The sequence below is a fragment of the Hydra vulgaris genome, chromosome 13 (genome assembly GCF_038396675.1).
Source record: "Hydra vulgaris chromosome 13, alternate assembly HydraT2T_AEP".
NCBI lineage: Eukaryota > Metazoa > Cnidaria > Hydrozoa > Anthoathecata > Hydridae > Hydra > Hydra vulgaris.
Genome location: NC_088932.1, coordinates 41,564,225 through 41,590,111, shown reverse-complemented (window position 1 = coordinate 41,590,111; position 25,887 = coordinate 41,564,225). Strand labels below are relative to the sequence as shown.

Sequence of the window (25,887 nt, the reverse complement as noted above, 5' to 3'; positions counted from 1 at the left end):
AGTTTGAAAACAAGAATACATTAGACATCACAAACCAAAATATGTGTTTGTGGAGGGAGGGTGGAGTGGTGTGTGGGTAGGGTCAAATTATTTTTACAAAATAATAATTATAATTTCTTAATACTAGATGAAAATTTATTCTAGGATTTAGAACTACAACTTTTTTGAAAAAACAATAACCCACATTTAGATAAGTGATGCCTAATTTTTAAGGTATTTTTGTTTTCAGGCTCTAATCAACATAGTTTTAGGCAAAACATTCTTATATGACATAAATATAAACAAACAAAAGTTTTAAGTTTAGAAACTACCAGTAGGTTACGAAACTCAAATATCAAACAATCCTGGATTTGCTATAAAGATAAAATTTGTAAGTTTTTGTAAGTTGTAAGTTTTCTTAAATATTGATTATTAAGGAGGAGACAGTAAACAATCTTTATTTTTAACAAAATCTTTATTTATTAAAAAAATCTTTATTTCTACCCAAAACCTTAATTTCTAATCGTTTAATATTATTGCTTATCGCTAAATATTAAAAGAAAATGGTATTCGGGTTATTATAAAGTAAAGCTTCATATTCATATACACCACCTTAAAGGAACAGAAATATCCATCAGAGGAATATGTGATTCTACTCTAAAAGATGAAATTATAACAATAAAAGAGTGATTGCTTATGGCATGTATATTTAATATAGTGCACTTGCAAGATTAAAGTAGTTTTCATAATGATGAAAACTATAAAATGATTAAAAAACAACACTGATGAGATACATTCATACTATGCAAAACTATCATTTAAATAAACTTACCTGTATATTCATGTTCACTTTCACTTTCTGAAAAAAGTAATGATTTGTTGACATCATTTGCAAATTTTGTAGCAAGTTTTTGGCTCATTTAATTAACTAAGCTATGGTTTTAAAAAATAAGTACTTTATTATTGTAACTCCAAATTATTGTAAATACTTTATTAAACCATATGATATATATATATATATATATATATATATATATATATATATATATATATATATATATATATATATATATATATATATATATATTACCAATTTTTTAAACTTTAAAAAAATAATAAAAACATTACTATATTATACTTTATTATATAATATTTCTTATATTTTAAAAAAACTCAAAACCAATTCTTTCTGACTATCAATATACTTCTTTGTTTATTTAATTTAAACAAATAAGTTTAAACTAAAAACCAAGACAAAATGTATGTTATTTTGTCTTGGTTTTTAACTACTTATTTTTCTATATATAAAATATATAGAAAAAATTAAAATGTATAAAACAAACATGTAATCTTGTACACACTGACACATAAAGTAAACTTTAACATTAAATACTCATCTGCCTTATGGCTCTTGGTCGAGTAAAAGTTAAAGATAGTATAAAAATATTGCATCTATATTTGCCTAAAAACCTTCTAAAGACACCCTATTACTGTTTTGTAAAAAACCTTTAAGCAAAATCATAAGGGAAAAACAGAAAATTTTAGTTGACCGACTTTGTAACCCTTACTTATTTAATAGGCTTGTATAAACATTTGTATAACTTTAGCCATGTATAAACTATAAACTAGTATTATCAATGTTGTTTTAAATACATTTTTAACTCCTAAATAATAGATACACAGCCAACATTTGGTCCCAAAAAACGTCTTTTGAACGTACAAAAGATGTCTTTTTAGGACCAAATGCCAGCTGGGTAATAAGGGTTGTATATAAGTTTCCCCTCTGCCTATCCTGTAAAAAATAAAATCATCAGTGATTACCTTTTTTCAGTATTGAGCTTAACTAAACATGTTTATTATGTTGATTGTGACTAATAAAACAACTCAGGAAATAGAATAGTATTATTTGGAAATCAACATTAAGTAAACCTCAAAACTCCAGACTCATGCAACAACATATTAGGTACTTGTATTATTTGTAGTCCACACTTTCAACAAATGTCAATATGTGGGTCCTCAACTATTGCTTATCATTCTAGGACCTAAATTCATAAAAAAATAATTCTCTAAAAAAAACCTAAAGACTCAGTAAAAGTCCAGTTCATTGATAAACTGTCGTGTCTACAAAATAATTTGCTTTTATTAGAGCTGAAATAAAAATACATATCATCATTCATATTATAGACTTAATGCTATAATAGCTCTCCTGAGACAAAATAATGTTTGGTTATAAATTAAAACTAGGCTCTTTTAAGTATATAAATATAAATAAATAGAACATTTGTTTGTTTTTAATGTTTCTAGCTTCCCGAAGCAAATTTTATAAGGAAAATTAAAGCAGTATTTTATACGAAGCATGAAGATTAGGCAAATAATGAGTTTTTCAGCCATAGACAAAAACTAAGATTTTATTTATAAGGTTTAATATGTTTAAAAATTTTAATATATAGATTATTTAGTATGTCCAAATATTACTGATATTGTTTAATTAAAAAGCTTTACTATGTTCAAATGTAACTAAAATTATTTAATTTTTTTATAGATTTGGGCTAAATTTTAAGACAACGCTTTAGCCAAAACTAATATTGTAAATAAATAATACGATTTTTTAAAAAACATTTATAATGACATGTTATAAATATAATGATTTCAGATGTTACAACAAAAAATAAGCTTCTATTAAAAAAAATATTATCAATAAAATAAAATAAAAAAAGTGAACACTTAGAAAAAATTTTATGAAAAAAATATGTGGTTTAAATTTTATTTTATTTTAAATACAAATTTACTATACTTAAATACCTGGAAATGTTCACAAATAAAATCTTTGTAACCAAAATCTATGATAAAATGTATTACCAATAGATAGAAATAAATGAATAAATAAAATTTAATGAAATCTCAAAATAATATTATAAAATTTTCTCTTAAACGACAAAAACGGCGGCAATAACAAAACATCGTCAAATAAACAAACAACACAACGACTAAGATTTTGATTGGTTGGCAAATTCGGTTTGTCCTTTTTCTAATGAAGTCTAGTCAAGTCTAGTCATTGATTTATTCTGTGTTGGATTTAAGGGCTTTTGAAAATACTCTTGATTGGAAAAAATGTGAAAAATATTGAACACTTTTGCAAACCAATCGGAAAAATTGTGCTATTATATTTCATTAACTATAAATGTTATCATCAGGGCCGTCCCGAGGAGAAGGGGGGGGGGCGAAGGGGAGTTCTAGCCACCCTTGGAAATTGATTAGCCGGCAGTTGGGACCCTTATAAATCTTAGTCGGCAAAAAAAATTTAAAAGCCTTACTCGAAAAAAAACAGACACATCACACACACAACCTCCTCCCTTTAAAATCTCTTCGGGACATTCTGGACTATGATTTATTACTATTATAAAATGATTTCTTCTTTTATTTCAATCTTTTTATTCATTAAACTCTTTACACTTTTAACTTTTGTTGTTGTTGTTGTTGTTGTTGTTGTTGTTGTTGTTGTTGTTGTTGTTGTTATAATCGTGCGTGTGTGCTGTTTTAGTTTTTTGTTTTTGTGATTTCATTGTCATAAGAAATAGAAATAATAACTATGGTTATTCCTATATTTTTGTGTCGAAAAGTTTATTTATGTATAAATGTACGAGTTTTTTTCTTTTTATTGAAATTTCAAAGCTTTTCTGTTTACTTTTCATTTATTAGTTTCTGTTGATGATATATTTATATAGATATTACCTAAATTTGCTTTTATAATGAACGCAGATAATACAATTATTATATTTATTAAACCATTTATATCATTATTTTATACAATAATAGTTTTTATCTCTTGGTTGGTTGCGAAATTTTTTTTAAGTATGATTGTAATTTTCTCCGGCTGTGTGAACTATTAAATATATATTCAATTGTTAAATTGTTTGATTTATTATACTATTATTAGCTTATTATTGCTACAACTGTTTCTTTTTGTTTATTATTTTTTATCACAAATGTTGTTTGAGGATAGATTAGCAAACTATTTGTAAATGATATTGACAGTACAATCTTTCTATCTTTGGCAAACTATTTGCAAATGATCTTGATAATGAAATAAAAATAAACTTTACAACGGTTTTTAACCGTTGCAGTTTCAATAAATTTTTTGAAACTGCAACGGTTAAAAACTATTGTAAAGTTTAACAAACTTTTAAGAATCATTAATTGATCTGTATATAAAAATAATAAACAAAAAGAAAGAGTTGTCATTGATTAAAGGGGTTGAAATTGAACCCCTTTGAAACCCACTTGAATATATTATATGGCCTTTTAAACATAATTTTGACATCAGATTGGCTTTTTTCTTAAATGTTTATTTCATGTTAATTTCATGAACGCTATTCTAATGTGGCAATTTTTGTTTTACCTAAAACATTAAGCACTTAAGAACAGTATAATGTAGTTTCCAAATTAAATTATTATTTTATCTAATGACTGCATTTTATTCGTATTTTTCAAGTCATTTTTTCACAAGTTTTAGTGAAAGAACCTAGTTTCCATGGTAAAGCAACTACAGGAAAATTATTGTACTCGGGTCAAACTTTATTCTTTTTTTCGTTGTTAAAATAGATGCGCAATATTAGCCATTTGTCTATCGTCATGCTAATTTTCGATAAATACATCGATTAAAAAACTTATTGCGTTTTGAAAAAAAGGTTTTCTGCAAGTTGATTTAGCCCCGCCAAAAAAAACCACGATTCAAATTTTTTCGATTGTGATATAAGAACTTTTTAATTTAAATCATTGGTTCTGTTTGATATATTTTACACTCGTATTTTCCTATTTTATAATTATAATTGTTATATCAATAACATCGAGTGTTTTGCCGTGTTTTCAACTTTAATTTCTATATATTCTATAAAAAGACGTTGTTAGTTTAAAATGTTTTGGCAGTGTTTTCCTTAATTGAGATTAGATCATATCAAACAAAATTTTCTAGAATAAAAAATGAATAGTGTTGAAAGAAATTGTATTGTTTGGAGTTTTGAAAGAATTGTATTGGTTCGAGGTTCAATGCCTGAGCTTTCTTCGATGGCGTGAGCTTCCCTGTTAGATACTTGTAGGTGGTCTGTAGTAAGATCAAAAGTTCTTCTTAGAGCACCTTAATAACTAAAATAAAATCGATTGGTCTTTTTTTGCACAACGCTTTTAAAGTTTTTAAGCATTTATACTTTTTATTTTTCTTTGGCAAATTAATAAATATTATGTAATCAATGGAATCATTCATAAAAATCAGCACATAAATTTTTTTTTTTTCGTGTGCATTTAAAATTTGTATTACCTCGGAGTATCATAAATACATTAAAAAAAAAAATTGTTTATACGTTTTTACACATCCCAACCAATAAAGGCTTTATTTGCACATTAATAAACAAACATTTATAGAAATGCTTTACTAATAAATATAATCTTCTATTGTTAAATATTTAATATTTAACAATATGGTTCCTTATAAGTTGTCAATAGATTTTATAAATTTTGTTAAAGAGTTATTAATTTTTTAATGCAATTAACTATCAGGAAAGAAAATTAAATTAAGAGATTAAGTCCAAACAAAATTTAAAAAAAAAAAAATGCTTTTTTGATAGAAAAAACAATTTATAAGCTATGTGAGAATAAACAGCCACCATATGGAGAAGTCCTCGGATGCTTTTATAATAGAAAATAGATAATTTGTTCAAAAAAATTAATTTTGACTTAAAACAATCTTTTTGACCTTGACTCGTTATTTTTTTCTTTTCCAATAATAGACGGGAAAAAATATTGTTTAACTTATTTCTGTGGTTACTTTATGAAAATAAAACCGTTTTGTTAGTTTCCGAAGCTTCCTGACTGTTTAATATAAAATATGAAAATAAAAGTTAATTTAAAATAATTGAACAATAATTGACAACCTTTACTAAAATTATTTAGAAAATATTCTACGTAAACGTAGTTACTACTAATTAACTACATTTAGTTACTTTGTATCAATCATTTTTAATCAATACTTTAAGTATAATTAATCAGCTGATAGAAAAAAATTGGCATAAGTGCAAAACAGTTGCAAAAACTGGCAAAATATCATAAGTGCGAAACAAAATGTTCAAAAAGTGCAAAATATCATAAGTGCGAATTGGGATAGGCGCGCCTAAAGACCCAAGCGCGAAATACTTGCACACACTGGCATTAGTGCAAATCTGCATAAGTGCAAACTGGCATTAGTGCGTCAAAAGAATTTGCGATCATTGGCATAAGTGAGAATTGGCTTATAAGTTGGCATAAGTGTGAAGCAACTTTGTACTTATGCCAGTTTTTGAAACTGTTTCACACTTATGCCAATGTTTGCAAATTCCTTCGGCGCATTTATGTTAGTTCGCACCTATGCCAGTTTATACTTATGTTAGTTTTTGCAACTGCTTTGCATTTATACAGATTTGCACTTACACCAGTTTTTACTTTAGGTCACTTCGCACTTAAGCAGATTTGCTATCATGAAATTCGCACATAATCAGTCGCTCCGCCGTAATCAATTGTCACTGGAAAAAAATTATAAAGAAAACTGCAAAGAACTATCATTTAAATATAAAGAGTAGGAACAAAAGGAGGTAACAAAAGGAAATGTAACTCCTGTATATACATCAACGAGGTTCTTACAACATTAAAAAGTATAATACAAAACACAAAAATAAATTGATATTTTGTTGTACAAAAAAAAAGTCGGCATCTTTATGTTTTATTATAATAACTATTACCTTAAAGAACTGCTGGATCTGACATTAGGAATTAATACTATATGAATTGAAATTAAAGATGGAAATATAAATAAAAATAATAATCTTATTATTTTTATAGTATTTTTACTATTTTTAATTGAAACTAAAGTATAACAACTTATTTGTAATTTTACACTAATTTAGGTGCTGAATTCTGCGGGAGTGTAATATTGTTTACAAAAAAAGCTCTATGTAGTACATATAGCTTTAAGTGGTACATTAAGTTTTGCAGGTAAAACTGACGTCTCTTTTTCCGTAAGAAAAATTTTTTATTGGAAATATATCTGCATAATCAATAAAATAGAAATTTCATACATTTATAAGTTTCTTAATACATCACAATAATCTATAAAAATATAAAGTAAATTTAAAATTGGGTAATCATTTAAGTTTGCTGTCTTTAGGCAGATTTCTACTTTAGATTCATGTTTTAAAACATTTTGCTCAGTTAAAAGTGTTAGATAACGCTTCTTTGCTGTTTAGATTTTTATGTAAAGAGATAGAAATCTTATAATTAAGCTCCTGCAAAAAATTTTTTAACGATATTGTTACAACGCTATTTTTAAACGATTGAAATATTCAAAGTTTAATGCCCGCTGACATAAAAGCAAAATTGAAGAAAAAAAAAGCCTGTGCAAAATAAAGCATTACCTCACTAAAAGATTAAGCCCTGGGGCCGTATTCTCATCTCTCCGTTAAGCTTAACGGAGCTTTTGTCTGAAATTTTATTACAATATTTCTAAGTAAAGAAATGACGAAAATTTATATAAATTCATTAAAATAAAAATTATACCAAAATAAAACATTTATGTTTAAAAAATTATAATTTTAAATAAATTTTTTATTAATGTAATTTAAAAGAAATTTTTGACTAACGTTCCGTTAAGCTTAACGGAGAGATGAGAATACGGCCCCTGGTGAATAATTTTAAACACCAAATTAATCCATTTCAAAATGAGTTACGAATCAAGGTGCAGTTACACCAACCTGACGGTAGGGATCACTTTACAAGTGATTTCTACCTACTAACTACCAAAATGCTGATTGTTGTACTTGAGTACCAAAAATTCGCGGTGTAAATGTAATAAAACGAAGCAATTAATGCGGAAAATTTTTGCGAAATGTATTTGTTTTCAATACGTATAATAATTTAAAGTCAAGTGTTACCATATTATATACTCTATCATGTACCATATAATATACTCTATTATTCTGATATGATTGGTTATATAGACATTTCAGGTGCGGATATAGCTTTTTTTGATTTATGAGATTTTTAGCTACATTAGCTCAAAGCGTAATTGAAACAAGTTGATCAAATATTATTTTTAATATTCTCAATTAAATTTATCATCTAATTTTATCGTTTATTTATTTTATCTGTCTATTTTATCTAATAATTAAAATATTTAAAGTATAATAATTTTAAGTTTAAAATATCATATAATAATCTCTTACCTTTCAAAAATTATGACAAAATTTGTAATCCCCAAAAATTGAGGGAAGTTCAAGCGTTATATAATCATAATTTTTTAGCGTTAAGAGATCATTGTATAAAATTTTAAATTTATCGATCAATATAAGTTCAAACAAGAAGAGTAAAAAAAGTTTTATCAACTTCTTGCTCTCATGTATGGGGCAAGCTTTTTGTTACCAGGCTCCAATCATCATAACTTTTTTGCAATACATCCTTATTTGATATAGATATAAACATATAAATGTTTGGATGTTTCTCCATGCTCGGAAAATATCAAACATCAAAAAATGCTACATCTACCCCTACAATTTGAAATAAATCAAAGATGATCGCTTTGATAAGAAAACTTGTTTAACTAATTAATACCTTTTAGATTTTTCTGAATTTTGACGAAGATAGCGAAAGATATTACTTTGTTAACTTTATTTGTAATCTTTCCATTTTATAAAAATTTTGACAATTAACATTGAATAAAAAATGATCATAATAAAAGGTATGTAAATGACGTATCATGGGCGTGTGTGAGGTAAAAGTGGTTTTAAATAATAATTAAATTATGTGATTGTTTTAACTCTGATCTTTAACGCTATGTGTTGCTACGGAAACATTTTTAACTATATTTTTGTATGTATTATAAAATGATAGGAAAAACATCAACAGAGATCTATGGTCTAAGAACAACTGAAAAAACACAGTTAAAGAACCAAATTATTATGATATTCAATATTATATTAATTTGGTTAATTAATATGATATTGAATTATTAAACATTCCTAAACATTACTTGTGGCTCTCCACAAGGTTCTAAACTCGGACCTCTTCTTTTTCTAATATATGCCAATGATCTCCATAAAGCTTCAAGCCTATGGATAACAGTGTTTGCCGACGAAACAAATTTATTTTTATTGCTCAACAACATTACTTTATTATTTGAAATTATGAACTTAGAACTTAAAAAAATTTCTAACTGGTTTAAAGTAAACAAACTTTCAGTAAAAATTGACAAAACTAGCTGGACTCTATTCATAAGCCTTCAGTAAATATTGACAAAACTAACTGGACTCTATTTCACTCACTTTTCAAAAAAAATTAATGCTATACGAAACGCCTTCTATACTCATTGACAATATTCAACTACACAGAAAAACTACACAGTTTTTAGGAATATATATTGATAAAAATCTTACATGGAGACAGTATATCCAAAATTTAAGCAACAAAGTTTCAAAAAGTGTTGGAATATTATACAAATCAAAAATCTATTTAAACATACGCACTTTAACGCAACTGTATTATTTACTTATTCACTGCCATATCAACTATGCAAATATTGCGTGGGGCAGTACTAACAAAAGTAAACTAGAGCCTCTTCATCGTTATGAGAAACATACAGCACTTTTAGTTAAATAGTGTGATCGACGAACTCATTCAAAGCCTTTCTTAAGATAAATGAATGTTTTAAAAATATACCAACCTAAAGTATATAATATTCTTTGTTTTGTGTGCAAATGTAAAACAAAATAATTTTCGTCTCCTTTTCATTACTCATGATAAAACAAAAAAATAAATACGGTCTGCAAAATAATGATTTTTTGATGCAACCATTTTTCGAAAACTAATCATAGTCAGTTTTGCATATCATTTCGTCGATCATATCTTTGGAACAAAATTGTCTTAAATACGGTAGAGCGGGGCATATAGGGACACTTAAGGTGGCTCATATAGAAAAAATACTCAATTTAAAAAAAAAATTCTAATTTTTTTTTAATATACCATTTGATTCGAAATTAATAATTCTTTCAGAAAATATATGCATTTTGCATAAAATACTTACTAATATTACCTTACTTAAACTTTTTTATTGGTCAGTTTCATTTTTTTGCTAATAATTTCTATTGATCGCAAAACTTTGGTCATGATTTTCATAGCTTTTTAATTTTATTCTTTTTTTGAACTTCAAAACATGATATCTCGAGATTAAGAAAAGCTTTTTGGCTGAAATTTTTAGAGTATGTTCCTTAATCATTAAGATTTCAGATGAACTAAAATGATCAACTAAGAATAGTTTTATCAATTTTTATAACACAACACCCGTTTTTTATTTCGTAAAAATTTGTGATTTTTTTAAGTATTGTGTCCCGTTTTTGATATTTTAATTATTTTTTTATTCTTTTAGTAGAAGTGAATGAAAATAATGTAATGTAGCTATAATGGAAAGGTTTTTGAGTTTAAACCAAAATTAATCAAGAAACATTATTTTGAATTTTTTCAAATTTGCGTTTTTTACCTTTTATTTTGTTGAAAGTTGCCTAAAATATAATTCATTTACAGTTTTTTTAATGAAATTTGAGTTTCTTATAAATTGTTTTTTATAAATTTCCTTAAATTCATTGATGTAAGAAAATGAAAAAACATATAAAAAGTCTCTAAAATTAAGTTGCAACAACCAAAGTAACAAAACTCTAGATTAGCAAAACTTTTACATTTTGCAAGTGGGTGGGGCAAAATGGGACAGTTAAAAAGCAGCAGTTATTTGTCAGTTGTAAGGCTTTAAAAATGATGAACAATGAAGGCTATTGTCTAAATATGTATAGACATTAAACTCTCTAAAAAGTAACATTCCCACAGAAACAACACGCCCTTACACCCACCACAAAAAAGAAATAACAGCTGAAAATAAAAATAAAACTTTTTGTGTGTTTTATTATAAAAAACCTCGAAATGGTTGTGATATATTTAATTATATAAATAACTTGTTGTCCCGATATGCCCCACAAAAATTATTTTACTGAAATTAATACTATTTAAAAAGTTCAATTCCAAATATTTTTAAAACCCAGATTTTAAAAAAGGATAAAAAAATACTGTTTAAAAAATATAAAATTTTTTTATAAGTAAAACAAATTTGCAATAGTTCAAGATAAATCTTTTGTAGTTGTATCGCTTAAGAAAATGCGCTAATTTTGTTTTTCGCAAACTTACTGATGCATTTTGGGTACTTTTAATGCATTTTGGTATTTCTAAAATCAATTTTTTTTTACAATAATAAAGCACAATAATTTAAAACGTTTTATCAAAAAATAATTTCGAAAAAAAAAAATTTTTAGCTGAGATATAAGGCTTCTAGTATATCTGTCCAGTTATTCCTTCTGTTGTACCGATATGCCCCGCTCTATCCTGATTTTTCTTTTACATATTTAAAAAAAATATTAATTATATATCTTTTAAAAAAAAGTTGAAAGAAGTAGTTTTTGAAATTGAAAATATACAAATGTACTTTTAAAACCTTTTAAAATTCTTTTTATATATTATTTATAACGGTTAAAATGATTTGTAATGTATGATTTTTAATGATCGGTTTGTATGATTTCATTTATTTACGATCTGCAAGCCTATATTATTAATGAATTATCTGTCTGTCTTATCTTTAAGAAATTTTTTACAAATTTTTTATTTTTTTACTTAAACCTTGTTATGTTTTTATTATTGCAAAACACTAACTTTTACTATGTGAAATATTTAACATGTAAATATGTAACACGTCTCGTGGATAATTATGTACGAATGAGTTTCTCAAAGAACACAAGATTTATGAACCGAAGTAGACTATCAGCTTTTATACTAGACTTGTATCCCACATTTTTGTGCACAAGAATCCACTCTTTGTGCACACCAGGGTATCTTTGTCAAAGATACCCTGGTGTGCAACCTTTTGTGTCATCAAAAAAAAACTTTCTAGGGGTGTTCTGTCAAAATGTGAAAGTTTCCACAGACCTCCGCATTTACACAGAAACCACAAGACAATGCAGTGGTATCTTTTTTTCATTTAGTGTTTTTGCTTTCACAAATATATATATATATATATATATATATATAATATATATATATATATATATATATATATATATATATATATATATATATATACATATATATATATATACGAAAGTATTCTGTACCAGTTTCAGCTGAAGATTTAAAACAAACTGCAAAATAAACAAACGGTTTTATCAATTACACTTCGCATTGCCAAGCTTTGCTATGAACAGGCTTATAACCACTGGAAAGTTGCTCAGATTATTGGCTCACTATTAGCTTAACAATGACTCAAAAATTACTCAACCTTGGCTCAATATTAGCAATACTGAAATTGTTTTTTAACTGGTGGTTCAATAAGCAAATTTATATTTAAGCACAACCAAGATAAACTACAAGGTTGAGTGTTCCCTGTGAAAATACAACTGTCGACAGACAATCACAGGGGTTTGTGTTTTAAAGAAACAGGTAAATTTATGGGACGAGACTGAATTTGACAACACCTTTATACTTGCAGAATTGGGAGGAAAAGAATAAGAGTATGTAATTAAGTGAAATAAGATCTAGGCGAACTAGAAGACATAAAGTTTGAAGTTATATATAGCCTGCTAAACTCTAATGAAACTTCTATGTTCTCATTTAAAATCAGAAAGATTTTTGGGGAAGTACAAGTCAGTCTTTAGCTAAATATGTATAAACTCTTACACAGTTATATCCCTGTTAAAACAAGATATAGCATTGGCGTAAAACTCCCTGTTTTCTTCTCTTCATAAAGCCGATGGTATTGACTTTGATGAACTGAAGACCTAAAGATCAATTATAAGCAGGAAAACATTCGAGATTCGATACCTTTCGAGGGTAAAACATGAATAAAATAAGTGGTTTAAATCAAGCAACTCACTTTGTTGCCATGATTGGAAGCTAGTACACTATTGAAAAAGGAATGTCCACAATTCATAAAAAGAATGCTATAAGTGTTATTTTTGCCTGAAGCAGTGTACAGTGAGCACAACCGTTAATCCCTACCTACCTGTTAATAGAACTTTAAGCTATGTTAAAATGGATTAACCACTTGAAATTAACCTTTTTTAGTACGCGTATAATACAGAAGGAGTGCTAGTTATTCAAAATAATCACAATAAGTCAGTTATTCGAAATAACCACAGTTTTTTAGCTACCACAGATTTTTTTATTAGCCAGTTACTACATCTAGTTATTTTTACAGATTAACTTGCTATTTTTGGTTGTAATACAATCTAATATTTGTTATCTAATATAAAGTTATAAATATTAATAATTTTATTAACTTTATTTTTAAATGATGATTAAAGCTAAAATTATATAAGGTTAGTTCAACTCAAGGTATGAAAACGAATTAAAAAAACGGTTAAAAAATTTTCTTTTTAAAGCTTTTCAAAACCGAACTGCTAACCCTGTTTTTATAAGCGAAAAATAGTTGGAAGTTATTTGTTATCTACAAAGCCATTTGTTTCTACGAAACGGTATACGGGACAAAAATGATATCAAGGGTTTATGAAATAATGGAGTCATAACGCGACGTTAGAATTATTTTGTTTCTAAGTCCATGTTTTTGCAAACTGAGAAAATCGATGTCAAAGTTTGAGTTTGTTTGCTGCTAAATTGAAAAAATTATTTGGAAATTAAAGATTTTCTTTAGATTTATGATTGTTCCGTTGTTTATTTTTAAATAAAAAAAACTTATAAAAATTTCGCTAACGCCCATATTTTCCCACCCAATTTTGGAGATGGAGAACAAAATAACTTTGGTATTTTGTAAAATACAAAAATGTTATTTTGTTACATCTTATATATTAAATATATTAACTACATTTTTTAACAAAGACTTGTTGAAAATCGATGAAATTTTGTTCTAGGTAGTCATTCTTCTTACGCAGTGCTGTTGCACCCCCACGCCCCTAAATTAGGGTTGGTTGGGACCCGGCGAATCTATGGGAACTCTTTTTAAAGTAAAAGGAGTTGTTTTTTTTGTAATACCTAAAAATGGAATTTTTTTCAAATTTATTATGGGAGGGGCTCTGACCCACTAGCTATTGCACTGTTCTTACAAGTTTGTTTGATACCTGTTCGCGCCGGCTCTGAACAAAACTAAGACATCTAATTTAAAACAGAACACTTCGCTACATAATAAAAAAAGGGTAATATATAGCGTATAGGAAAGGGATGAAAAATATTTATCAAAGAAATAGCTTTTTTAAAATTTTCTATCAATTATTTAAGTCTTACAGATATTAACACAACAATTAAACTAATCTAATTACAAACAACATGCAAGATGAACTTGATTTTATTTTTCGTATACCTGTGATTCTATTACAAGAGTTTAAGTATTTATTAAAAACTATTATAAATAATAAGCTAAATAAGGAATTTTATCAAGATTTCTAAATAATAATAATAATTATATGTTTTATATACCAATACTAAATAAATAACAAAGAAAGTCATATATAAAATCACTTTATTAATGCTTTGTAAAATGCAATATCAACAGCAGGCATGTATGAATACATGGAAATGATATCATTGGCTTTTTCAGCAGATAAAGACTGATAAGGAGCACGTAAGCAAGCTGCCATTAGTATATCTGTCTTTATTGGTTTGGTAATAATGCTTGATGCTGCTCGCTTGACAAACTTATTAATACGAGCTTGTGAATAATTGTCTGAAAATGAGGTTTTAAAAAAAACATAGTATGGCAGTCCATTTCGATAAACAAGATTTTTAACTCTTGTATAAGGCACTAACTTATAACTTGAAAAACCAGCAACAACTGAAAAATTCTTCACATCTATTAATTGCATTTGGTAAACAGAGAATGGTTTTTTACGGTTTACATTTTTAATAGCTCTTTCTAGTCCAAGTGGACTAAATATTTCTGCAACAGCGAGAGATTTTTCAATTTGACTATGAATGTTATCACATTCTTGAATGCTGGAGTGACCTGGCTCACAGAACTTTCGCTCAATGACTTTAATTTGTGGGTATCGTATAATAAATTCACATAAAGCTGCTGACATGAAACTATTGCGGTTTTGTGGTACACATGAATTGAACCAAAGTATGAACTTATTTATGTCAAGGTCATCCATGATTTTCAGAAACAGACATGTTACAGCACTGGCAAGATCATTTCCTCCACGACCAGCCATAGCTTCATGCCAAAGGACACAATAACCTTTCTTGTTAAGCGAACAATGACCAGTTAAGTTATAATTTGAAAGTTTCCGTTTGTAATAAAAGTTTCCAACATTAGTCCTAGGCAAACTTAAAACATTTTCAAGATCAATACAAACAACTTCAGTTTTAGGATCAGCATTTTGATCTTTTTCACGTTCAGTTTTGGTATCATTCCTTGATGTTATGTGCTTATTATAACTATCTGTCTGCTCATTGCTTGCATTTTTTTTTTTTTTTAAACATCTTCGCTTCCAACAAGGCTGCAAGCAGCCACTAATTAAAGTTGGAAGTTACTGTAAGAGAAAAGATGAAGATTGTAGAGCAAGATAACGATTGACGGACAATTTAAAAGATTGCAAATTATATGAATCAGGAAAGCAAGATGAAGGAAGCAAATTCCAAAGAACTGATGTTCGAGGAAAAAAACTAGACGAATAAACGTTTTTGGAGCACTTAGGAACAGTCACAGAAAAAGGATGACACTTAATTGAATGACAAGTAACACGAGAATGAATTTTAGTAGATGGCACAAGAGACGCTAGCTCTTTAGAGCAGTGCCCATTATAGTATTTGTAGAAAAGAGAAAGAGAAGCAACATTACGACGATGTGATAATGGTTGAAGGTTGGCTGCAAGAGCAGGTCCAACAATGTTTACAATGCGTTTTTGCACCTTGTCTAAAAGAGAAAGGGCATCATTAGAAGATCCGCCCCAGATATGGCAACAGTATTCCATACAAGGCCGGATTTGAGATTTATAGAGATAAAGAATAGAATCCAGAGTAAGAAAGTGGCGAGCTTGATAAAGAGATGCAACCTTAGCAGATGCTAATTTTGCAACCGATTTGATATATGGTTTCCAAGAAAGATTGGAAGTAAGAGTTAATCCTAGAAGATGAAGAGTAGGTGACTAATCGAGTACATCACCGTTCATAAATATAGGAAGATCTAAATTATTGCGATAACGATTGGCTGAAAAAAATTGAGTTTTATCTGAATTAAAGTTCACCAGCCACTGTGAGCTCCATGCTGTAGCAGAAGTGAGATCCTTTTCAAGCTCAAATGCCCCCTCCAGGCAATCAGAGGGTGTTAGTTTCTTATCACGACAAGAATAAATGGTAGTATCATCATTAACAATGTCAGCATTAACAATATTAGCATTAACAATGTTGCAATATTCATAGCATGTGTCACATAAATCTTTCTTTGGTTTTTGAAATTCTATGTTGAACTCGTGATTGAAGATATAACGATACATATGTTCTTTTACTGGTATATAGTCATTTTCATCACAATATATTTTAAAAAGATCATACAGTTTACCTATATTGAGTGATCCTTCCATATACTCTTTAAATGTCTTTTTCCCGCAATAATGGGCCTCAATTCTTGGGAAAAGATTTATATAGTCTCGTACAACTTTTTTAGAATCTTCCGGTAAGCGTTTTTTTTACGTCTTCCAAATTTTGATTGCATTGGCGTTCCAGTAGTTAAGCATTTATTAAATTTGTGAAAGTAAAATATTCTTTGGCTACTAATATTCAATGTTGAAAGATAGTAGGATTTACAAACTCTATATTGTGTATTAGAAACAAAGAAGCTATAATAATGACATTTTTCTTCTCGAATTTTCACCAGCAGCTGTCCGACAGCGTTTTTTCTCTAGTTTTTCGGTAGTTTTTGAATAAAAATGTTTTTTTACCGTCATCATCTAAGTTCCAAAAGTTATCAAATATAACTTGACGCTCGATCTCAGTTATATTAGTAGAGCATTTGAACTTACAATTTCTGCAACTTTTAGCGTTGCGATAGATCTTTCAGGCACTTGTTTACCTTTTGAATTTTTATAAGCTTTACCCGACTGACGTTGCATTTTTCTTATATTTTGTTTCCAATTACTCGTATCAGCTTTACGTTTTCGAGATATTCCACCATGGGGTGACCTACGAGAAGGTGTAATACCAACCGACTCTAAAGATTAAAAAACTCCATTACCTTTTTTACTTGATTATCTAGGATGATTAAATAATAAATTATTTTGTTTTTTATGCATTCTGTATAATCAAAATAAAAAATTGGCAAAATTATAACGCTAATTAAGTGAAAAAATACCTTCGTTTTGATTTAGAGCAAGTTCCATTTTTTGGTCAATATACTAATCGTTAAATACAGGAATGGCTCCCTATTTTGATTGGACGAAAAAAGATTGCTTTCCTTAGTCCGAAAAACAATTTTTTCTCGTTGCCGTATTTAAAAAAAGTTTATGCCTTTGTATGGATATACACATATATATATAATATATGTACAATATAAATGCGATGAAACTCGCTACAAGATTCTAGTTTCTAATACGCAATAACGATGGTGAGTTTTAGTACAGTTTTATTTCATTAAAGATAATGCAATTTTTCTTCTTCTAAAAGACATAACTTTTGTTTAGGCATCTGCTAGCTTGTCTTCAAACAAGTTAAAGCTTAATCACCTTACGATCAACAATTATAATCGACATAATGCTTACGAGTCACAGAAACAGTTTATTAAATCTGTTCAAGATTATTCTATCAAAACAAGCCAGTCTCCTGTGGATATAGCTGATGATGTATTTTCTCTTAAAAGTTTACCACCTAAACATCAGTTAATGAAATGGTCCACTGAACTATCTATGCGCAATAATATTGCGAGTGGAATCCATTATATAGAATGCAATCTAGAAAAGTTCATCTATGAAAGTGTTCAGCATCTAATAGCTCTTCATAGGGTTCAAGAAATGAAGCTAGCAGTTGATCAAGAGTTAACATGGTTTAATTCTCCCAAGTTAGTACCAAAATCAATCAGTATTTTTCCTTCTCAAAATTTAATAGAAAAATTCAAAGAAGTGCTTTTTAGAAGGCCAGCTAACAAAGAAATATCAGAATATGGGATGAACCCTAATACTTTGGCTGAGTTCTGTTGTGCTAGATGGCTTTCATCAGATCATATGCTGCAAATTTCTAGCATTTTAAACTCTAATCAAGGCCATTCAAAGGTAATTTATTTTAACTTTTTAGGAAATATTGAGCATTATGTATCAAGAATAACTGTTGTCCCCAAAAAGCTGATCTTTATTATAAATGTTGGAGGAAACAATGAGAAAACATTTTCTGGCACAGATTTAAATGCAGGTTGCCACTGGACACTTGCAGTTTATAATAGTATTGAAGGTAATTTTTACTATGGAGATGCTTTAGGATGGACAGCTCCAGATGATTTTTTAACTAAAGTTAAATTATTAATCAGAAAATTGTATCACATAAGCGAAAGCTTTAATATCACTTATTGTCATGATCCAAAGACACATATGAATGGAGTTAAAAAATGCAGTTCTTTTTGCAAAGAAAATTATCCCATGCAGTCATGTGGAAATATTTGTGGAGTTATTACCATAATAGTATGTGCAATCTCTTGCTTAAAATATGATTACTTTAACTGTATGATAAATAATGGTCAAATAGAGATCAATAATTACATTTTTCTAAAAGACCCTACTAAATATTCTAAATATTTAAGATTAGTTTTAATGTCATGGTTTATCTCAAAAGAAATAAATCTTGATTTTGTTGTTCCTACCACTATTGTGCGTGAAGTTTCCACCAGTTTTGAAGTATGTGATACTGATGAAGTATGTGATTCTGATGAAGATGCCATATATACAAATGTTTTCGAATCCAACATAAAAACATAAAAAGAATATGGCCAATGTAAAAAATACCAATTTTTTATCTTTAAAATGCGCAATTTGCAATATCTCATTCGTCCAAAAAAAAACATACTGCGGCATATGAAAAATAAACACAATACAATTGATGAAGCACAAGAAAATATTCAATCAGGAAATTCTTTTTGTCTTCAATGTGGATTTAAATGTAGGCGAATTAAGGATTTAAGAAAACATTTATCTACAGTTCATTTTTATACCTTTCTGAAAGAAAAATTATCATTTGCTAATAATCGAGGTAATGCTTAATGTTTTTAAAAGTAAATAATGTTTTATTTAAATATAGTTTAGAGTAAAAGTGCCATTTATTTTGCATACAAATTTTTGTATTCTTGCTTTGTTATTTTTTTAATATGTTAGTGATTATGTGTCGTGAAAATGATTTTGAATTTGTAATAATTTCAAACATAATTACTAACATGAATAGGTTCTAAAAAATATTTATTGCCTATGTTTTAGTCCAGTTGCTGTCGATGTTATGAATTTTTTTTATATAAGTTGTTACACAATGATAATTGTTTTCAAATTCATTTTCTCCTTTTTTGTCTTGTAGTGATTATTTGATTTTTGTAAATAATTTTTTAGAATTTGAAATGTGGAAATCAGATGTTGAAAGTAATAATGCAACACAATATGTTTTACCTTCTGGTGAAAAGATTGATAAAGATGGTAGGAAAAAATCATACTATCAATGCAACAGAAGTGGATTTTTTAAATGCATTGCGAAGAAAAGACTAGTTAAAAGTAGTGGTATGTATCAAGTAAATAGCGATATTTAGAAGAAGAAAAATATTTGTATTTGCCACAAATTTCAATTTATTAGCATTGTTTATCTAATTACTGTTATAAGACTTAATTCAGTGACGACTTTCTTATTAAATTTTTGTTAAATACATTATTTATTTCAAATAATATTAGAACACCTAATGTAAATATCTAAAAACTCTTAAACATGTTTAGTTTTTGTGTGCTATAGGTCACTTTGTTTTAAAAATCTTTTAAAATTATACATATGATGATTATCTTTACTATATTTAGAGGTTTATGTATTATATATATATGATATACGAATATTATTTTAATCTATATGATCTCAAATATCTACTTAATAGGTACTCGAAAATTTGCTAAAAATTGCACGTCCACACTTAAAGTTACCCAAACCGTAGATGGACATGTTATTGTTAATGCTTGTTATTCACACTATGGACATAAAAATGAAATTCAACATATTTCTCTATCAAGTGTTCAAAGGCAAGAAATTGCTAGCAAACTTAAAATGGGTGTAACCAAAAATAGAATCCTAGATGATATTAGAGATGAAACAAGTTGTGTTCAATCCAGGTTACATTTAACCCAGCTTCAAGATATCAAAAACCTAGAGAAAGCATTCAACATTAATTCTATACAACTTCATGCCAATGATCAAGACAGTGTTGCAATTTGGCTAAAAGAATGGCAAAGAAAGGGAAATAGTCCTGTTTTATATTATAAACTACAGGGTGAGTTAGATACATGTTATACATTTAAAGAATCAGACTTTATAATTATAATGCAAACAGAACATCAAAAAAAAAATGCTGCAACAGTTTGGAAAAAATGGTGTTTGTATTGATTCTACACATGGCACAAATGCATATGATTTTCTTCTCACTTCAATATTAGTTGTAGATGAATTAGGTGAGGGGCAACCTGTTGGATGGTGTATAGCAAACAGTGATTCATTTAGATTTTTGAAAATTTTTTTTATAAAATTACATGAACATTCTGGAAGTTTTTGTCCAAAATGGGTAATGAGTGATTTGGCATCCCAATACTATGAAGCATTTTGTGATGTTTACTTATGTGCGCCTCTGAAATTCTGGTGTACTTGACATGTTGATAAAGCATGGAGATAAGAATTGCATAAAAAAGTACACAATCTTGAAATGGAAGCAGATATATACAAGCAAATAAGATTTGTTTTACAGCTGAGTGATAAAAACCTATTTGATGACTATTTAAAATCATTGATGGGTTACTTGCAATCCTCAGTTTTGACACAAATGTTCGCTGAATACTTTGAAAAATATTGGGTTAATAATAAACATATATGGGCATTCTGTTATCGTATGGGTCATGGTATAAATACTAATATGTATATGGAATCTTTCCACAAAGTTTTTAAGTACAGTTACCTGCAAGTTAAGCATAATAAAAGAATTGATAATTGCTTGTTCGCTTTGTTAAAGTTTAACAGAGACAAAGTGTATGAAAGAATAACAAAATTAACAAAAGGAAAGATTAGCTATAAAATAAAAATGGTGCACTATAGACACATTGCAAGCCTACAACAATGTGAAAGTTTTACAAAACGTTTTTAAAACACTAGGTTTAACATTTTTTGTGAATAAAAGATTATTTTAAGGGTAGCTCGAGACCCTTAATAATTTGACGGGTCCTTAATATTTTGAAAATAAAAGTTCTTTTAAAGTATGTCAACCTGGTACTCAAAAGAAGTGAATTTGTATAAAAACTTTAAAAATATCAATTTACGTAAAAATCATTTTTAAAAACTTGAAAATTATGACTTTCAGCTTAAAAACAATAGTTTTTATGCATTTATGACTGAAAAAGTTATCTTTATGAAAAATGATTTTCATTTTTGAATTTTTAATATACTTTTGCTTATTTTGAGTAACAGGTTGACATACTTTAGAAATACTTTTTAATATATTTGGACCCGTCAAATTTTGGGTCTTGAGCTACCCCTAAAAATATTTGTTGTTCAAAAAAATTTTAAACGTATTATATAAAACAAATTAAAGGGATAAGATCAGATTTTTTTTTAAATGTTGTTTTAAGAGTCACCCTACTGGGTAGGGAGTCATAGATAGCTTCCATAATTGAATTAGGAGTCATTAAAATTCACAGTGTTTTAGCACTGGTAATGTTTTTGCTGAACAAGCACTTTGTTTACAAGATTTTTTAGAGTCCAGCACTTGCATCAATTTTGCAATAGTGAAAAATTTTATACAGCCATGTGTATTCTAAATATTTCTGAGAAACGTAAATGTTACTTAAAAGATTTATTTTACATTTACATTTGAAAAAGTATTATTACAATATATTAGTACAATATTTTAGCCAATATAATTAATTTGTTGAAAGCAATTTAAAAAGAAGTACATAAAAAATTTGTATAAAAATAAAATGTTTTTTAAAAGTAAAATCTTTTCATAAGTTTATAAAACTTTATTTGATAATATTTTGTTGTAAATATGATTTTAGCAAAGAAATAACTGAAAGTGTGTAGAATTCACCAAGCATAGATATATGATAAATCATTTGATTAGATATTACAACAAAAATTCTTGTTTAAACAAGGCAATGGTTGAAGACAAGTTAGTTTAACAGAAGTTAGTTTAACAAAGAATTGAATTACAGAAAAATATAGTGTTTTATTAAAGTATGTTGTAGACCTAGATTTGTTGTTTTTGGCAATTGTTTTGGTCTTTTGGTTCTTGCATTTTCTACATTTTGGACAGCAACATGATCAACAGTTTGTATTTAAACCATTAATCAAAGTTAAATTGAGATTTACACATTCTCGTTATTAACATTCCAAAAAGTATATAATAACAGCAGTAATAGTTTTTAATACTTAGATGTTTAACTTTTTAAGGTTTAGCTTTAATTATTATTTTTCATTAAATGCAACAACCGTCTGATTAAAAACCATTGATGTCATTGATCCATCATTTAAGATCGATAAAACAGCTTGATTTTTAAACTATTTATTTTTGGTTTTTACAATAGTGAATATGTTTGTAATTATAGTATAGTATATATGTTTATATATAGTATAGTAGTATATATAGTTACTATGTAATATAGTATTAGTGATTAATTTATTTGTTATAGTAAGAATAATATGTATAAATAAAATCAAATTTTTTTGCCCACTTCTAACAGTTTGAGGTCGGTAGTGTATTGCTGACCTCATTTTTCCTAATTCCAAGGGTTGTATATATATATATATATATATATATATATATATATATATATATATATATATATATATATATATATATATATATATATATATATATATATATATATATATATACATATATATTTATAAACACTCCTCAGCGAGAAGCAAGAGCTTTACCTCTTGCTTTTTTCCACACTCCTCTAAAGTGGTTCATCTAAAGTGGAGCAAATTAAGATTCACTCTCTCACACTCAAAGTTAGTATAATTATTTTTTATGCTTATATCATGCATTATAAAAATTTTATGAGTTTTTAGTTAAAAATGTTGTCTGAAGGTGGAGAAATTTGTAAGTCTCATATTTAATAGTTTATGTTTTTTTTTTTTTAAATCATGTCTTTTTCAGCTGTACAATAAATTTTATATTCATAAATCTTTTATTTAATGATTATTTTGACTTCTATAAAATAAAGTTCTAAATAAGTATAATCTTTCAATACATTTTTCATCTTTTTTTTGTTGTTGTTGTGACTTGTAATATTTACATTAAAACAAAATTAATTTATATTGTTTAGCTGATAGTTGTAACTATGAAAAAGTTATTCTTGTGGTATATTTTATCTATGTTGTTTTAATTAGTAATAAATTAAATTTCTATCAAAGTATTGATAATGACATTAAAGATGCTGTTAATTTTCATCATTTATCCTAGATTTTGTTAAAAGTAAAGTTGATGTTGGTAAAAAAATTTAATCTTTTTTGTTTTTTTTTTGTTTTTTTAATTTAATATATTTTATTACAAATATTTAAAATGTGAATTGTATTTCCGTTTATCTGATGCCTGAATTTTTCAAATTTTGTTTAGCGAATAAAGTTTTAAAAATAAAAGGCATGTAAGAATTGTTAAAAATATTATTTTTCAAGTGAAATTAAAGATTTAACATTATTACTTCAATTATTAATTTAACACACATTATGAGTAGCAATTTTACCAAACAAGAGGTCTAAAAAATAAGGTGTTTTTTTTCTGATCAAAGAATACTTTTATATAAGATTTGCTGTTTTTAGATTTGGATGTATTAATAAAAGAATTGGGTAATTGAAATAAATGTTTGTTTTTAAATTTTTTATTTGACATTATTTAAATATAAATTTTATATTTTCCAAAAAAAAATTATTTTTTTTGGAAAATATAAAATTTATATTTTCCATTAATTGAAAATTCATAATAAATATATTTTATTTCTCTCAATAGTGGCAGCAAAAAAGGAATTAGGTATTTATTAATTTAAGCCTTCCAAATTATCTAAATTATTACCTGTTGAATTAATGTAATGTCGTATTTAAATATTCATAATTACACACAAAAATTTCAATTCTGCTTACATAATTTCTAGACAAAAAGATCTTGGATTTAGGTAACATTTTATGTATTAGCAAATTCTTCCTATAAGTAAAACGTTGCATTTTAACTTTCATATATATTTTTATTTTTTTGTTTAGAAAAACAAGCTTTGCTGTTAGGTATTATTTTATATGGAGGTGCTTTATAAAGTTTAAATAGTGTCTCTCAGCTCGCTTAAATATAATAAAGAGTGAAGGAGGAAGCGGAGGGACTAAAATATTATTGTTTTGAAGGAGGAAAGGGGGTAGTCTGGTAGCTACTCTTCCCTTAAACTAAATTTTTACACCGTTAGTATATGCTGTAATGAGATATATAATTTTTATTTTTTTATACATAATTATTTTAATGAAGTTTAAACTAATCATAAATAAGGCAATATAATAAAGTTTACTGTTTTAGAGAAGATAATTATAATTATTTTAAATAACACTTTTAACTTCAATTTTATGTTAGATTAAAAAACAGATAAACCTAGAGAAAGTAAATATAATTTTGTTTTACTTTAACTTTTACTTTAACTTTATATCGTTACGAAATTAATTATAAAAATAGTTATTTATCAATTTCGATCTATTATATTATTTAGAGAAATCAGCCTTTCCGGAACCAACGCTTTCTGCACCAGAGCCACCAGTAGTAGCGCCACCGGCATTACTCCCATTGGAGAAAGGTAATATATTTACATTTTATAATCTCTAAATTTTGAAGCTTTAACTAATAACTGTAGTTATAAATTTGTTGTAGACATGAATGTTAGTAAAATTTCTTTGGTCAAATGAACTTGGACCGAAACCACGTCGAATTACATACTTATTTTTTTTTATTATTAGAATTGACGTGGAATGACTTTATGGTATGGCGCCAGAATCACCCAGGGCCAAAAACAAGAAGGGCGTTTCATTTTTGGGTCGGAAATGGTGGGCGAGACTTACCGTCTTTTACGTGGCGAAGAGGGTATGCTAGAGCCAGACGGGGTGGCTTACTACGGGGGAATTCAGGGTTTGTGTTTAACAACTACTCGTATTCGTAGATTTGGTTTTTTTAATGTGTTAGAGTTGATAAAAAATTTGCGGTCGTTGTATAACGACCGCTTTAAAACAATAAATACAAGTTCATACAGCCCCCACCTACGTTTGCAGTACCAGACATCAACTTTTTTTTTTTGAGGGGTCACATTAATTTTATGTGCTTTAGAGTAACGCTTTTCTAACACAGCCTAATGGTTGCAACTTAATCAAAATAAAAAAGAGTAACCTCGATTCTAGAAGGCTTGGTATGTAAAAAATAATAATAATGATTAAGTAATCGCTAATTATATATTGAAATTTTAAGTATGTCGTACTTAAAATATGTTTAGTAAGCATGTTTTAAGTATGACATATGGTATTATTTAAAAAACAAAAATTGTTTATGCTTTATTTAAGTTGCTGTTGAAAGCCTAATTAAATTTATGGGAGAAACTCAGCTATTTTTCAAAA

The 25,887-nt window shown here is 27.3% G+C and overlaps 3 protein-coding genes and 2 long non-coding RNA genes across 14 annotated transcripts in view; 3 read left to right on the top strand and 2 right to left on the bottom strand.

Annotated features, from left to right (window-relative positions):
• The window catches only part of LOC100197277 (amyloid-beta A4 precursor protein-binding family A member 2), a 58,593-nt gene extending 49,887 nt beyond the window's left edge, over window positions 1-8,706 (bottom strand). For 3 of the 9 annotated variants that reach the window (XM_065816546.1, XM_065816542.1, XM_065816548.1), the window contains exons 1-2: window positions 8,611-8,706; window positions 812-912 (exon numbers count right to left, since the gene is read on the bottom strand). In XM_065816546.1, the coding sequence (XP_065672618.1) occupies window positions 812-899 (88 nt within the window). In that variant the 5' untranslated portion in view covers window positions 900-912; window positions 8,611-8,706. Of the gene's footprint in view, window positions 1-811; window positions 913-1,800; window positions 1,822-1,908; window positions 2,022-2,781; window positions 2,931-8,610 lie in introns of those variants that run through there. The other 6 variants (XM_065816543.1, XM_065816549.1, XM_065816550.1 and 3 more) reach the window with 6 other exon arrangements.
• A 5,701-nt stretch (window positions 8,707-14,407) lies between these two features.
• Window positions 14,408-17,555, bottom strand: LOC136089435 (uncharacterized). Its single transcript, XM_065815431.1, has 2 exons — window positions 17,390-17,555; window positions 14,408-17,248 (listed from the first exon to the last, which is right to left on the bottom strand). The coding sequence occupies exon 2, from the start codon at window positions 15,249-15,251 to the stop codon at window positions 14,556-14,558; it is 696 nt and encodes a 231-aa protein (XP_065671503.1). The 5' UTR covers window positions 15,252-17,248; window positions 17,390-17,555; the 3' UTR covers window positions 14,408-14,555.
• Window positions 17,556-17,594: 39 nt separating this feature from the next.
• Window positions 17,595-21,279, top strand: LOC136089235 (uncharacterized). 2 transcript variants are annotated; one of them, XM_065815042.1, is made up of 4 exons: window positions 17,595-17,641; window positions 17,718-19,269; window positions 19,617-19,781; window positions 20,144-21,279. In XM_065815042.1, the coding sequence occupies exons 2-4, from the start codon at window positions 19,044-19,046 to the stop codon at window positions 20,644-20,646; spliced, it is 894 nt and encodes a 297-aa protein (XP_065671114.1). In that variant the 5' UTR covers window positions 17,595-17,641; window positions 17,718-19,043; the 3' UTR covers window positions 20,647-21,279. The 2 variants fall into 2 exon arrangements, with proteins under 2 accessions (XP_065671114.1, XP_065671113.1); XM_065815041.1 differs by lacking the exons at window positions 19,617-19,781; window positions 20,144-21,279 and having other exon boundaries at window positions 17,718-19,037.
• Window positions 21,280-21,649: 370 nt separating this feature from the next.
• Window positions 21,650-23,748, top strand: LOC136089487 (uncharacterized). The gene is made up of 3 exons (XR_010643098.1): window positions 21,650-22,079; window positions 23,323-23,353; window positions 23,717-23,748. It is a non-coding gene; the product is annotated as an uncharacterized LOC136089487 (long non-coding RNA).
• A 480-nt stretch (window positions 23,749-24,228) lies between these two features.
• On the top strand, window positions 24,229-25,440 carry LOC136090144 (uncharacterized). The gene is made up of 2 exons (XR_010643203.1): window positions 24,229-25,079; window positions 25,240-25,440. It is a non-coding gene; the product is annotated as an uncharacterized LOC136090144 (long non-coding RNA).
• Window positions 25,441-25,887: the final 447 nt, after the last annotated feature.

Bases quoted from the DNA above. Each gene is read 5' to 3' on its own strand.
- LOC136089435 (XM_065815431.1), bottom strand. From the start codon at position 15,251: ATGGCTGGTCGTGGAGGAAATGATCTTGCCAGTGCTGTAACATGTCTG.